The following is a 15,869-nucleotide window of genomic DNA, read 5'->3' as shown; positions in this document are numbered from 1 at the left end:
CTTCAAGCACGGACTGAATGGTCATTTATCAGGGAATGTTTCAGAAGAAATTCTTAACTTTTCCAAGGAAGGGAAGCTTCTTATTTCTAAGGATCAAGTTCCTCACTGGAAAAGGGGGGGTAAAAATAATTGCACTACCTACCTCAAAGGATTGTTGTAAAGGAAGGTTTTGTGAGCCTGAAAACTCTGTAGAAATACGACTCCTTATATTCACACAGATTTAGAGAGCACAGGACGCATCAGTCCCCAAAACACAAATATCCACATATGCACAATCATAGATACACAAAGAAGAACAACACTTGGCATTGATATATTGCTAAAAGGTTTGCATGAACAGCTATGGATAAAGTGCTAAGCTTGGAGTCAGGGAGACTCATCTTCCTGACTTCAAATCTGGCTTCAGACACTTGCTTAGTTTGTGACCCTGTACAAGTCATTTATCCCTGTTTGCCTCTGTTTCCTCATCTATAAAATAAGCACTTTACACATATCATCTCTTTGCTACTCACAAGAACAAGTCTTATTATGCCCATTTCATAGATGAGCAAAGTGAGACTCAGAGGTTAAATGATTTGACCATAGTCATATGACTAATAAATGTTGAAGGCAGAAGGTCTATGTTGACTCCAAGTGCAACATTCTAACCATCATGTTAAACTGCTTCTCAGCAAAGTTCCCCAATCTATCAATTATTCAGCCTTTGATATACAATGTTTATTCCCTGCAGATATGCATGTAGACACAAGTAAACATTCATATACATGTATATCCCAAGACAGAAGGGGCAGAGTGAGTAGAAGGGGGAACATGTACATATACATGTACATCCCAAGACGAAGGGGGAAGAGGTGGGTGGGGAAGGAAGGGGCAAGCATGGAGAAATACTTCCAGAAGTTTTTCTTCACTTCCTGTCTTAGAGTCCATCCGATAAGCTGAGGTTCTTAATATGTGGCTTAAAACATCGGATGGGATCAGGTAACTGAATGTGGGAGTTGTAAAATTATGATTTATTACCAGTAAATGTTTGATTTGTCTACCTAGTTTATATTCCCATATACCCAGGGTCAAGCAAAAATGTCTTGAGTGAAAAGGGGTCTCGGGTGGAAAAATTTTACGAAGCTCTACAGAAAAAAGGAGCTTCAAAAATGGTTCAGATTAGAAAGGAGGGTCAAATCTTAGTACAGATCATTCTAGATTTGTGTAAATTTAAATTGTGCAAATTCCACTTTATATTAAGAATTCTGAAACCACATTTCAAAAAAAAACTATTTTCTCTCTGTCTCAGTCTCTCCCACTTCTCCCTTTCCTGGCCCTCCACTGGGCTCTCCCTGGCCTCCCACTTCCCACCAGGAAAAAACAAAAACAAAAACAACACCTCTCTGGCGAACGAAGAATAATGGAAACAGAGACATTGTTAGATCAAAGCTGCCTTCCATAGGGCCTTGGTCCCAAGAGAGAAGACATTTTTCCCCCTCTCCCTCCAACTACACGGGTCACCCCACTCTCTCCTGCCCAAGCATAATTGACTGCAGCTCCCATGTTTCCTTCTCCTGCTCTCACTTCTATGGTCCTTGAATCATGTCCAAGTTCTCTCCTTCCACCTGCACTCCCCTTCCTCCCTTCCTCAGACCCTGGAAATTTTGAATTGAGTGTTTATATAGAGGTCTGCTGAACGTTCCACTTATGTGAAGAGAGAATTGTGTGTGTTTCTGTCAATTATGTTTATTGCATTTCAATGACAAGGTGGCTTAACCACTTCATTGGCTCTTAGGAAACCTGGATTCCAGTCCCAGCTCTGCTACTAACTGACACCTTGGATCTTTGGACAAGTGCCTTTCCTGATATGATTTCCCATTTCTCATCTATGAATTAGAAAGTTGAATTCTAAGGTCTCTAAAAGTCCTCAGGCCTGCTGCTCCCTCAGAATTGCAGCTCCCCAAGCAGTGACTAAGATCAAGGAATGAGTAAAGAAATCTGGCAGACCACAGTGTGGTGATGGGTTCCCAGTGGGGTAGCTGATGCTTCCTGTCCCACCTCTGATCCTCAAAGAAGTGTAAATTGGTCATACATCTCCCAGACCTCAGAGCTCACACAAATTTATCCTGAATCTATAACCCCTCTCTGCTCTGCCTGTTTACACACACACACACACACACACACACACACACACACAGAGAGAGAGAGAGAGAGAGAGAGAGAGAGAGAGAAGAGAGAGAGAGAAAGAGAGAGGGGAGAGAGAGAGGTGTGGGGGGGAGGGGAACAACACACTAAATCCTGCTTGTCCCCTTTTAATACTGCATTTGAACAAGTTACCCTTAGCCCATGTTTTCTTCCTCCCCCTTGGACAGCAACTCCCCAGATCCACTGGACCTGCTCTCCTGCTCTTCACCCTATATTTTTCTTACTTCATGTTCTCATGTGTTCCAACCAGTCCTCCCCAGTGCCATGCAAAAGTTGGCCCAGCTTGATCTGGCAAGCCTCCTGCCCCATTGCACACCTCAACTCAGGCCCATGCGTTGGAAGAGCAGAACCTGTGATCACAGGATAACACTTTAATCCAGAGTCAGCCTACCAACTGTACTGCATCTATGGGATATCTCTTTGGGTCTCAGTTTCCTCCTCTGGAGAATGAAAGGATGGGATTAAATTACTGCTTTAGTCCATTCCGGTCCTCAGTGAATGATCCTAGAAGCCGAATAGTACACAGATACTTTCTCTAACTCTCTCATTCTCTCCCCAGTGATACCCAGTAGCACCCCGACCCTCAGCCTTCACCCTCCTCGCCCCCCCCCTTCCTTGCTCCTGGCACTCCCCCACTCCATTCCTTCTGCCTTCTCATGCCTCCCCTCCTCACCTCGGCTCCCCTGCCCCTCCCTTCACATACACATACTCCGAGATTCCTCCATCCTTGACCGCCCAGGTGACCTCAGTCCTCTCCGTGCCCCCTCCTCCGGCACTCGAGTCCCCGCCCAACCCGCACACCTCTGGGCTACTACTTACTTGCGCCGTCCCGGAACCCAACCAAGCTTCCCAGGTCCTAGTCTCCCGATCCAACTCGTTCCCTGAGAGTTCTGTCTCTCCCACCCAGCTGGCTTTCCCTCTGCCCTACCCCCGCTCCCGCCCCACCAGCTCGCCTTCCCCAGGTACCCTCCAGACCCGCCTCCCCCGGCCCGGAGATTGTACAATGCCCAAACCTGCCCTAGTTGCTCTCCTGCTGACAGCGGCAGCCCTGCCCCGAGGTAAGTGGCTTCCCAGGACCTTCGCAAGGAAATTCTGGGAGGGGACGGGCACTAGAAGTGACTAAGAGCCCTTAAAAAGTCCCCCGAATTCTCTCCAGCTGCACGTCAGCTCTGGAAACTTGGGTGAGGAAGGGGTTCTCTAAGCGGCTGGGAGAAACCAGATTCCGAAGATCATGAACTGATCAGCCAAGGGCGGAGTTGGGAGGTGGGGGTGGGGAGATGGCCCTCTTGGGCAGGGCCACCTTAAAAAAAAGTCTCACAGTCTAAATGTGAGACCCTCCAAACCCTCCAAACCCGTCTGTTGTTTGTCTGTCCATTTGTTTGTTTGTTTGTTTGTTTTTCAGGAATGACTTTCTAACAATCTGATCTGGCCCTTTGAGTAGGCTGTTTGGAAAGGAAATGAGTTTCCAGTCTTTGAGCGAAAAGCAGACTGCTTGGCCCTTCTGACCGGGAGACTGGGGGGAGGAGGTGGGAGTGGGGAGGTTCAGCAGGGGGCTGAAAGTTGTACTAGAAGTCATCTGCCATGCAGTCTGCAATACTGGGGTTCTTGGAACCTAAGATTTTCTACTTCTGAGATTCTAAGAGTCTAAGGCTCAGTCATTATATTCCCAGTCTAGATCCCCATGCCCTTTCCCACTTCCCACCACAACCATCCACTAGGATGAGAGAAACTGAACAGAGAAGGTGGGGACAGCAGTCCCTCAAGATGACTTCTCATTAGGGGAGGGATCAACAGGATGAAGTTGAGTATTAAATCTTCCTTTGGCAGAGTACCAATTTGGTATGGGAAGAAAGTTCCTTAGCCCGTTTTCTAGCTCTGATTCTCCTGGCACCCAAGGCATATATATGCAATTTTGTTGTTTAATATTTTACTTGTTAGATCTAAAGATTGTGTCATGTATATTACCCTCATTCAGGCTGGAAGTTCCTTGATGTTCAGAGGAATAGGTCACAGTTTGATAGCAGAAAGGGATCCTAGAATTCAGGCAATCCAACACTTACCCCTCAAATTAATTTATCATTTAACAAGCTTCCTTTACCAACAAGATTTTTTCCCACTTAGGGGCAAGGACAGGGACAATGTGTTGACATGCACTGATCGAACCACATTCCCAGTAGTAGAGCAAGTTTTTATGTGTAGTTATTTTAAAAGCACAATCCCTAGTTAGGGTGGGGTGGGAGCAGGAAAAAAGATAGGCTGCCAAATGTTGGTGTCAGGACTCCAGGCCCTTCTGGGGTAGGATTGATTTTAGATCCATTACCATCTGGGGAAAAGATTAGATTCGTCTGTGATCTGATACCTTCATCTAAGACCCTTACCCTCTTAGGATTCACCCCCCTGGGAATTCTCCTAATTATTACTTTCTTGAAGTCCTTGGAGTTGATATAAAGACCCCTGGAAAGTAGGCATCTAGATAATCTCTAAGGTTCAGACATTTTGTATTCCAGGTCTCCTCCCAGTTCTAACATTCTATGTTTTAAGGCTCCCTCCAATGCTGACATTCAATGTTCCAAATCTTCAAGTTCTTATAATGTATTTTCTATGAACTCTTTAGGCTCTATTATTCTGTGTTTTAAGACCCTTTCATGTCTAATATTTTATCTTCTAAAGTCCCTTTTAGCTTGGATGTTCAATGTTATTTGTTCTAAGGAGCTTCTCAGCTCTAATATTCTAATATATCTTCCATCCCTTACAGTTTATGTCAAGGGTTCTTAATCTTTTAGCATCATGAATTTCTCTGGCAGTCTGGTGAAATGTATGAACTCCTCAAAATAATTCTTTTAAATGCATAAAATACAGGAGACTGGAAAAAACAAACTCTATTGAATTGTGATTATCAAAATACTTTGAAAAATTTCACAGACTCCAGGGTTAGAACCCCTGACTATGATATACTCCCATTCTACATGGGGAAATGAAGGATGTATGTGTGTGTTGGAGACAGAAATGGGAGTAGGAGGGCATGTCAATGAGGGAAACAGAAGTGGTTGGGGAGGAATAATGTTTGGAGAAGATTAGGAAAGCAGAAGAGCAGCCCTGGGGTCATAGGATCCTGGTATAGACAAAATTTTGCAGCGCAAATCACTGATGTCATAGGTCAACTCATCTAGTCTTCTACCTTCCCATACCCACTCATCCCCATTGTGGAAAAAAATAAAAGAAAGAGACTTGGTCTGGATGGAGAGATGATTCACAAACAACAAACAAAAAACAAGGCATTATAAACTATTAGTGAACTGTCAAAGTGAAGGTAAGGTCTTTAGGATGCAGAAAGTTGGGAAATTTGGAAAGACTTCCTGGAGGTAGTGTGATTTGAGCTGATGATTTATAAGGGGATAGAATCTTAGAATTGAAAAAGATCTCAGATGTCATCTTGCCCAGCAATTCTTTTCTGTTATACAAATGTTCTTAGAGAGGTCAAATGGCTTGTCCCATAGCAACACCTGTCACCCATTGGAACCCAAGTTTTTGAATTCCAAGCCCAGAAGTCCTTTTGTGAGTTCCCTGGTCAGACCTGAAGGGGGCAAACTTTCCCTACATATGCCGGGACATCATGGTAGACCTGTCCTTGGGTCCCTTAGCTTGGGGCCCAATTCTAGAGTGAAGTCTTTGGCTGGGTCTGGGCAGCAGAACATGTCTGTCAGAGGCACCTGCTGCCTCAAGTTCTTTGGTTCCATCCCTGCAAACTGGGCTATAGGATAAGTACCTCTTGTATCGAAGGAGTCCCAACGTAGCCATTGAGCTTCCTCCAACTGGGATTCTAGGAAATGTTGGACAGGTCAGCAAGGAAAAACCAAATTTAGGGATAGACTTCCGACCAAAGCCTTGATCTGTTTACCAAGCACTCATGGGAACTCAGTCATTCCTGGGCAGAAGAGCTAAGTCCAGACTACCAAGTTCTATGGTGACTGAGCGGATGGAGTATTGGACTAGAGACAGAAAGACATGAGTTCAAATCCAGACCCAGACATTTACTAGCTGGGAAAGTCACTTAACTTGCTTCAGCTGCAGTTTCCTCATCTGTAAAATGGGGATAATAATAGCATCTACTTCTCAGGGCTGTTGGAAGATCAAACAAGTACTATTTTTAAAATTATTGCAAGCTTTAGGGGCAGCTACATGTTATAATGGATAGAATGCTGGGCCTGGTGTCAGGAATACTCATTTGATCTCAGATATTTTCTAGCTGTGTGATCTTGGCTAAATCCCTTAACCCAGCTTGCCTCAGTTTCTTCATTTGTAAAATGAGCTGGAGAAGGAAATGGCAAACCACTCCAATTATCTCTACCAATAAAACACCCCCAAAATAGGGTCACAATGAGTCGGGTACAATTGAAAAAATTTTAAAGCCCTATATAAATGTTATTGCTATTATTTATTATTGAAACTCTTTCAGCCAATGAAGTTCTAGATAAGTCTCTGAGACTATAGTCCTAGGAAGCTGTCTGAGGCACTGAGAGGTTAAATGACTTTACCCAAGATCACATAATTGATATGGATCAGGGGGATTTGAATTCAGATCTTCTAGGTTCCAAATTACCCATTACCATATTTGTCCCTTATCCCTTCAATCCTGTCCCTCCTTACATGATAATAGCTACGATGACTACAACTGTATAGAGCTTTGACATATAAAAAGTAATTTCCCTGCATTCTTATGAGGTAGATGCTACAGGTGTTATGCTCATTTTTCAGATAAGGAAATTGAGGCTCTGAGAGACTTGTTACCTTTAGTTACTTGGCTAATAAATAGTAAAGACAGGATTAGAACTCAGGTCTAGTGATTCTGGTACCTCCTTCAGAAAATAATTAAAGCTGTCCCACAATAGAATGGACTGACTGAGACAGAGTGATCCTCATCACTGGAAGATAAACTCCTTGCTATAGCAGACTGTTTCATGTATTAGTTTTGTATCTCTACTACATAACCCAGTACCTGGCAATTTATTTGTGGTTATTGCATCATTTTTTAGTCAGGTCTCACTCTTCATGACTCCATTTCTTTTTGTTTGGATTTTTTTTTTGGCAAAGATGTTTGTTTACTATTTCCTTCTCTAGCTCATTTTACAGATGAGGAAACTGAGGCAAACATGGTTAAGTGACTTGTCTAGAGTTACAACTCTAGACTAGTGTCTGAGGCCAGATTTAAATTCCTGAACACAAATCTTCCTGATTCCAAGCCTAATGCTCTGTGCATTGTGCCATCTAGCTGCCCTGTTTCACAGTTATAGATGTTTCATAAATATTTGCTAATTGATTGATAGATTAATTGAAGCTAAAGCTATATGACCTAATGTAGTTAAAGCATTGCAAAAAAGATTCTTGCTCAGATATTGATTTATATACAGCTCAAGATTCCTTCCTTTAATTGAATACAATTGCTTTTTTTTTTTTTTTTCTTTTGTGAGTCCTTTAGGAATCAAAGGGGGAGAAAACCTAAGGATAAGAATATTCAAAATACTATTAGATGCGTATGGAAGACTCTTTATCAAATGTGTAAGGAATATATATTATGAAAAACCTTCTTAAGTAGGTTTTCTCCTCACTGTTAATAGAAGAAGCATCATTGGCTTTTTCCTGTTGTCATATCTTTTTATTATAGCTAAAAGCTATCATAGTTCTAAGATTAATATAATTTAAAACATGAAAATTTGAAGAGATAGGCTGGAACTAACTGGGACTGATTGTTAAATTTTGAGCTTGAGCATTGTACCTCAGGAGTTGGGAAAGCTGGAAATCAACACTGGAGTTGCTGTTGAATTGATTGTTTGATTTAAGAAGATAATTTAAAAATGTAAAGTGTGTTATACGTGAGAACTGGTTGTTAAATAGTTACCAGAACCTCCATGTTTCCATTTAAGATTCTTTTGTTCTTTCGAGGTTTTAGTTTCTTCATCTGTACAAGGTAGACTAAATGATCTCAGCTTTGACTTTGGGGGAAAAGAATTTATCCTTGTCAGAGCTGGGGCATCTAGTCAAGCATAAAAGAGTTTGGCCAGCAGGAGGCAAACAGGCTTGCCTGGGTGCTAGATTCAATATGTAAAATAGAAAAGTGGAACAGGTTTCAATCTAGCACTCAGCACCTACATTGTTGCATTGGCGTCATTCAAAGACAAAAAATGAAATAACCTTCATTCTTAGAGAGCTTATGATGGAAGAAATGGGTTGAGAAATGGAGGAAAGGGAATTCTATAATCCAGAAGCCAGGCAAGATCCAGAAGAGGCTAGAGAAACTTTCTATCTTTCTTGGTCTTACATTCAAGGCTTCATAGATTCTTAGACTGAAGGAATCTTAGAACACATGATGCTGGAGTCAAAAATGGCCTTGGAGACCATCTATTCCTAGAAAAGAAATGATTTACAATACTTACATTGGCCCCCTTAAACAGGAAGCCAACAACTACAATTCTGATTTCCTCTTTCCCTTATTCTTAACATGTACCTTCCACTCCAGTTAGATTTGTTTGAAAAAAAGAACAGGTTTGGAGTATTCATGACCCTGGGCAATGTTCTCCTCTCTGGGTCTCAGTTTCCTTCTCATGTAAAATGTATTGATTATACTAGATGGGCTCTAGGGTCTCAGTCAACCCAAATCCTATGATCCTCATCACCATTGCCCAGGCTGCTCCCCAACTTGAAAGAGCTTCCCTTTTTCTTTCTCTGATCCAAATCTCCCCATGCTTCAAGCTCCAGACTCATGTCTTCTTTCATCTTTCCCAGATGTCTCTAATCCAAGGTGATCTCTCCCTCTATTAGCACTTGAACTATGCAATCTCCTGTGAATTAAGTCTTGTGTCCTTCATGAAGTTCTCTCCAGGGTCAGGAATTGAGTCTTCTCCTCTCCCTTTCTCCCCCATGAATCAGAACTCAGGTAAACAATACAAATGTTTCAGTTCAATTCACTGAATACAGGGATCAAATAGGAATCATTCTTGAGGATAGACTAAAAATTAAGCACGTGTCATTTCTGAAGAAATGGAGGTTGAGAAGGATCAGAATCAAAGGAAAAGACAGATAGAGCTTGGACATGTTCAAAACTTAAGAAACTTTCCCTTGGAGAATCTTAAGGAGCTGGGAGAAAATAGATTGGGATCTATCTATATAGACTATATAGACTAAAGAAGATGAATTTTGGGAAAACTGAAAAGCAGTATGGCAGAAATTAGGTATAGACCAATATCTCACATCATTTACTAAGATAAGATCAAAATTGATACATGACCCAGATATAAAAAGATATAAGTATAATAAAAGAATATTACCTAGAAGATTTATGGATAAATGAAATTTATGAATAAATATGAAATAGAGAACATTGTAAAATGGATAATTTTGGTTACATTAAATTAAAACAAATTTGTACAAATAATATCAATGTAGTCAAGATTAGAAGGAAAACAGAAAATTGAGGAGGAAAAAACTTAGTTTTTCAGATAAAAGCCTTATCTTAAATATATAGAGAATTGAGTCAAATTTCTAAGAATATAAGTCATTTCCCAATTGACAAATGATCAAGAGATGTAAATAAGCAGTTTTGGAAGAAAACCATATGAAAAAGTACTCAAAATCACTACTGATTGATAATCAAAGTAAAACAATTTTGAGCTCTCACACCTATCATCACACCTAACCAGTTCACATCTATCAGACTGACAAACAATAAAAGGGGAAAATGACAAATGCTGGGAGGAACAACCATTTTCAAGAGCAATATTGGACTATGCCAAATAGTTATAGACTGTGTGTACCCTTTGATCCAGTAATACTGCTGTTAGATCTGTTTCCCATTTTACATTAGTTCATATGTTTTTCTGAAGCCATCTCCTTTGTAATTTCTTACAATAAAATAGTCTTCCATCACAATCATATATCAAAACTTGCTCAGCCACTTTCCAGCTAATGGGTATCCCCTTGATTTCTAATTCTTTGCCACCACACACACCAAAAACTGTTACAAATCTTTTATTAATACATTAAATTACATATTAATATATTACTATTTATACATATTTTTCCTTTTCTTTGACCTCTTTGGGGGCATAAACCTAGAATCAATATTGCTGGGTCATAGGGTACAAACTCTGGATATAAAGCTCTTTTGTAGTTCAAAATTTTTCTCAGAATGGTGTTACTTTATACTTGAACAAAGCATTGGGCACACACATCCAGCAATAGCACCAAGTGTGCATGTGCCTCTGTATTTGAGTGGTTTCATGATTATGTGTTTGTTGGTATATTTGTGTCTATATTTCTGTGACTTGGGTGAATGTATTGTAAGCAAACATCAGTGTGACTTGGTGTATGTCTTTTTATGTCATTACCTGAATGTGGCTGAACCAACAGCATAAAATGTTTGAAAGGAATCTGGGCCATCAAGAGATCAAAGTTCAAGCTAAATACTTGTCATTTCCCCTCTCTAGACCTCAGTGCCTTTTGTGCAAGGAGGGAATTGGATTCTCTGACCTCTGAGACCATTCAATTGTAAGAGTGTGTTCCAAGGAGGTGCTTTAGGATTATAGATTTAAGACTTGGGGATTTTAGACTCTGTCATTTTACAATTGGAGAGGTTAAGTGTCATGCAGCTATTTTGTATTTATGGTGAGATTTGAATCCATATTAAGCACAATGCCCAGATGCTTCCTATTCTTGTCCCTGTGTCTAAAACTGGAGTCCAGTGCCTGTACCTATATGTATCTCTATTTTTATGGGTCTATATTTCTGTATCTGTCCATGTATGTCTATGTGTGCCTGATATATGTGTGTGTGTGTGTCTGAGAATTCTTCTTCGTTGCAGGTGCTTCTCTGAGCTGCTTCTCCTGCTCCAAACCCACAGCCCTGTCTCTTTGTACTGATGTAGTCAATTGTTCAACCACCGAGGGATGGTGTCAAACCATGCTGCTGTCTCTGCAATCTGGTAAGCCCAGGAGATAACTGGGAAAATCTCAGGGCCTCTGCAGGCAAGGAGAAATAAAAGCTAGGTCCAAGGCACCCTCCTCTGGGGGCCAGAGCAACCAGTGATGGGACCTCCCATCACCTATAAACAGCCAGCTCCCAGTTATCTGTTTGCAAATTCACTAACCAAATCTCTTACCAGTCATGTGAGCAGGGATTGTTTCATTATATTTGTGTCTCTGGCACCTGGTATAGTGCCTGACACATAGTAGTCACTTAATGAATGCTTGTTGATTGATTGCTCTCAAAGGAGATTTCCAAATCTAAATCTGTGATTTAATGCATTAAGTCATAGGCTTAAACCTGTAGTAGACATCAAGAGAGGGGAGTAAAGATACAGGGAGAAATTTTTTAGCTCATATGTTCTTAGAATGATAGTCATTCATTGATTTATTTATTAATGGAGATACCTGAGACCTAGAGAGGGATTATGACTTAAATAAGGTCACAGAGCAAGACAGGCTTAGAGTCAAGAACAGAACCCCAGGTTTCCTAATTCCTAGTCCAATGATCTTCATTCTATTTTCTACCCACCTCCACTTCAATATAAGAAAGAACTTTTTCACAGTGAGAGCTTTTCTCATGAGGCAAAATACCTCAGGAAGTGGTAATCTCCCCATTGCTTGTAGGTATTCTGACGGAAGGCAACTTCCTCTTTGTCAATTATATATAAAGGAGAACAAGATGACTACTAAAGTCCCTTCTAAAATTGAGATCCAGAACTCGCTGTGTTAGCTTGAGTGGGTACAGGAAAGAAATAAGAGGCTGAAAGAAGGAATGGTGGGAGGAATAAATCTGAAGTTAGAGGACCATGATTTAAATAGCTCTGTTCTTACTGTGTGACCATGGACAAAATATTTCCTCTCTCTAGGCCTCCATTTTCTTATTTGTAAAATGAAGAGGTTTTACTAGATGACCTCTAAAATCCCTTCATGTATGTGTGTGTGTGTGTGTGTGTGTGTGTGTGTGTGTGTGTGTGTGTAGGGAAGGAGGGAAGAAAGGAGAAAGGGAGAGAGGAAGAGAGGGAGGGAGAAAGAGGGAAGGAGAGAAACACAAAGAGACAGAGAGACAGAGACAGAGAGAGAATCCAGGATTTTTGGGTGGCTCTGGATATCTGTTATTCATACCACAGAAGACAGGAATATAAAAATCTAACTGAAAGCAGCAAAGGGTAGACTAGAATCTTCTCACTCTATTTTCTGGGATTTTTCAGGTTATCCCTTCATTGAGGAGAAAACAGTTCAGCGGGGATGTGTGGCCTCCTGTATTCCCACAGAACCTGAGGCCGTTGGAGAATCTCAACCCATCCTCTGTTGCAACACTGATCTCTGTGTGGACAGTGGGGCCCTGGTGCCCCGAGGGTCCCGCCTTACCTTGATTGGAATCCTGTCAGCCCTGCTCAGCCGATGCTAGCTGATGAGGGTAGGGAAGGTCAGGGTCAGACTTCTGCCCACTTTAAATAATCCCTGTCCATCCCTGAAAGCCTGAATCTAGGGATTTATACCAGCTGCCTGAGGTGAAGGCACTAGATCATGGTGGGGGGGGGGAAGGGAAGAGAGGGATGGAAGGAAAGGGAGATCTGGCCTTTTCCTGGATTCTCCTGATTGCTCAGCCTGACAGACATGGCTTCATTCCTCAGAGAAATCCTGGTCAGGAAGCATCCTATCTGAAGGGAAGATTTGACATTTGCCCTAGAGAGATCTTTAGTTTGAGAGAAAACATTGCTTGTATTGTCAAGAAAGAAGGCTAGAAAGAAAGCAAATTAGTGAAATAACTGTTCATTGCCTCTTCTAGGCAAAACACCAAATGAAGAGAAAAATAATTAACAAATTCCATGGGCTACCTTTCTCTTCACTCTTCCTGTAAAAAATCTATAGGTTCTTCTAATAATAAAACCCTTTTTTTTTTTTAGTCCTAAGTACCAGGATCACTTAGGCATGTCATATATAATTCAGTCTCTTTGGACTGACTCACCCCCAACCTACAAGGATGTTGGCAAGGGGCTTTCCTAGAGTGAAAGGTGAGAAAAAGTGATCACAAGTACAACTAAGTTGCTACTACCCAAATCTCAGGATCCTGGGGATTGGACAATGGAGCAGGGAAGGGTAATTCTGGTGTGTGAGGAATACATTTTTGTTCTTTACTACTTCAGCCCATGACACACTCATCAGTGCACTTCTCATTTAGACAAAAACAGTCACAATAACATCATTAGCTCTTAAACTTGAAACATGTACCCAGTGATAAGGAAAAGGCAGAATAATATTATATTTTCTCATTAAAAGGCAAAATCAAGATATCCATGAAAAATAATCTGGGTGACATTGTCCCACTAGTAAATATAATATTTATGAAAGATTGGGTTCAGACTTTCAGTAATAAATCAGGGAGTTACATTAGTATGAAAATCCATGTGATTGGGACAAGACCTCAAATAGCCTTTATATTATTGTAGCATCATCTCAAAACAGTTATTAGATTGGCAATTTCTCTAAAAACAAGTGATGTGTAAATGAATTCATAAGTTAAGTTATACTTATAGCTACCTTTTATTTTGGTCAGCATTCTGCTTTCAAAAAGTTCTCTGCTTGCATTTTTCTGCTGGGGAAATCTTTTCCCTCTTATCCCAAGTCCTCAGGACAATCTATGTCTCTCCGTAAGTATGTGTGTATGTGTGTGTACACTAATGTCCTTTTCTATCCCTTTCAGCCACCAACACATCTATGTAACGAAGGCACTGCACTTGATCCCTGAAACTACTGAATTTCCACAAATATATTTGAATGTCATCCCTTTTTCATTTGTCACCAAGGAGAAAAACAAGACCATCCCTATCATAAAGAAATATTTCGGCTTCTGAAACCAACATGATTCATAATAATCCTAGTTAGCCTTTGAAATCTGAGATCAGACAGAAGCCCAATTTGTTGAGTTTGCTGATTAGCCATGGCTAGGGATTACAAGCAACTCCAGAAAGTGCTTTTGTTTTCTGCTCAATATCCAACAGAAGAGCTCAAGAATTGAAAAATTAATCAGGTGGGACCTGAAAGTTAATTAACCAGGACCTTGCATAGAAATCGGAATATACAAGCCTAGAGAAGATATTAAAATTCTTTTATTCACAACCTTCTCATATCTTTTAGGGTTTCTTTTAGGATTAGTCAAAATCTAATGCCCTTTTTGAACTCAGATTTAGTTATTTAAGTGGTCTACATAAAGAAGCTTGTCTGCCTCCCAGTCCCCACCCTAGAGCTTTTCCCCCATTGATCTATCACAGTACCTGAAATTCCCCCTTCAGAGCATTTTTAGTTGAACTCATGGTTTATTAGAAAGAACTCTTAAATGGGGAGCAAAATAACAAAAATTATATGATTGGTAACTGATAGAACCAAGATTCAGCACATAGGAACATAATCTCTTGCTGGCACAGATTCTTACTTTTGTCCTTTCTTTTTCCAGCATCTGACAAATAGTAGATAATAAATACCAATTGAATTAAAATGAACTTGAATCCAGATCCGCACAAAATACATTCTTCCCACTGTCCCACAATTGCTCCCAAGGTATATAAAAGAAGCTCTCCATTACACAAGTAGGCTAGTGTAGTGTCAGGAGGACCTAATTTTTTTCTCTTTCCATTTACATTCTTATAGTCATTGAATCATTGTGTATATTGTGTTCCTTGTTCTGTTGACATCACTCTACATCAGTTCATAAAAGTTTTCTAATGTTTCCTTATCCTCTTCTTACTCATCTTTTCTTACATTACAATAATAATCCCTTATATTCATGCACACAAATTGTTTAGCTACCCCCTAGTTGAAGGAAATTTGCTTAGTTTCCAGTTCTTTGTTAACACAAAAATAAATGAAAATAAGTTCTGTTTTTGACATGTTGAGTTTGAGTTGTCCATGGGACATCAGCCCATGTCTATCAGATATTTTAAACAGGTAAGGCAGAACTGGAGATCAGGAGAGAAAAAAATGGCTAGCTATGGAGATCTAAAAGTCATCAACTTTAAGATGATAATTGAATTCATGTGAGTTAATAAGACAGAAGAACATAAGGAGAAAGACAAGAGAAGAAAATCCAAGGCATCAATTGATCTTTTATGGCATAATCAAAGGTAATTGCAGATACAGAGTATGTATTTTAAGTTAGTGTTGTATGTAGTAGGTCAAACACAAGAATCATGGGCAGAAACATAATACACATGACATAGAACTGTGTCACAGAAGATAAACTATGTAACTTACACACAAACAGAGTACATCACATATAGAGATTTCAAACAAAGTATACTTTTTATATACAAAGTACATTTTATGGCTATATGTAAACCCCCTAGTCACTCAATCAATAAGCATTTTTAAAAAATTTTTGGAATTTACTAATACTATAAAGCGCTAGAGATACAAGCATTATTTCCCCTCAAGGAGGTTACAATCTAATGCAATAGTTTGCAAAATTGCAAACCATACACACACACACACACACACACACACACACACACACACGAAAAATGGGTTAATCTCAGAGGGAAGATAATAAATGGGGGAGACAATAGGGAGAGGGTGGGAAGAGGAATGAAAGGTTACTTGCAAAAGGTAGAATTTTAGTTGAGACTTAAAGCCAAGGAAACCAGATATACTTGAGGAGGGAGAGAAATTCAG

The 15,869-nt window shown here is 40.3% G+C and overlaps 1 protein-coding gene across 1 annotated transcript; it reads left to right on the top strand.

Annotated features, from left to right (window-relative positions):
• The first annotated feature begins 2,934 nt into the window (after positions 1–2,934).
• Positions 2,935–14,321, top strand: LOC127539954 (secreted Ly-6/uPAR-related protein 1-like). The gene is made up of 4 exons (XM_051964464.1): positions 2,935–3,242; positions 11,039–11,158; positions 12,410–12,618; positions 13,906–14,321. Exons 1-3 carry the CDS (start codon positions 3,188–3,190, stop codon positions 12,607–12,609), a joined length of 375 nt encoding a protein of 124 aa, XP_051820424.1. The 5' UTR covers positions 2,935–3,187; the 3' UTR covers positions 12,610–12,618; positions 13,906–14,321.
• The last annotated feature ends 1,548 nt before the right edge of the window (positions 14,322–15,869 follow it).

Source organism: Antechinus flavipes, chromosome 1 (genome assembly GCF_016432865.1).
Source record: "Antechinus flavipes isolate AdamAnt ecotype Samford, QLD, Australia chromosome 1, AdamAnt_v2, whole genome shotgun sequence".
NCBI classification, from domain to species: domain Eukaryota; kingdom Metazoa; phylum Chordata; class Mammalia; order Dasyuromorphia; family Dasyuridae; genus Antechinus; species Antechinus flavipes.
This window is presented reverse-complemented; position numbering and strand designations above follow the sequence as displayed.

What these genes read in the sequence shown, in the direction of transcription:
- LOC127539954 (XM_051964464.1), top strand. Translation starts at nt 3,188, where the DNA reads ATGCCCAAACCTGCCCTAGTTGCTCTCCTGCTGACAGCGGCAGCCCTG. An exon ending in AGCGGCAGCCCTGCCCCGAG is followed by an intron (nt 3,243 to 11,038) that starts GTAAGTGGCTTC and finishes TCTTCGTTGCAG; the next exon opens with GTGCTTCTCTGAGCTGCTTC. An exon ending in GCTGCTGTCTCTGCAATCTG is followed by an intron (nt 11,159 to 12,409) that starts GTAAGCCCAGGA and finishes GGGATTTTTCAG; the next exon opens with GTTATCCCTTCATTGAGGAG.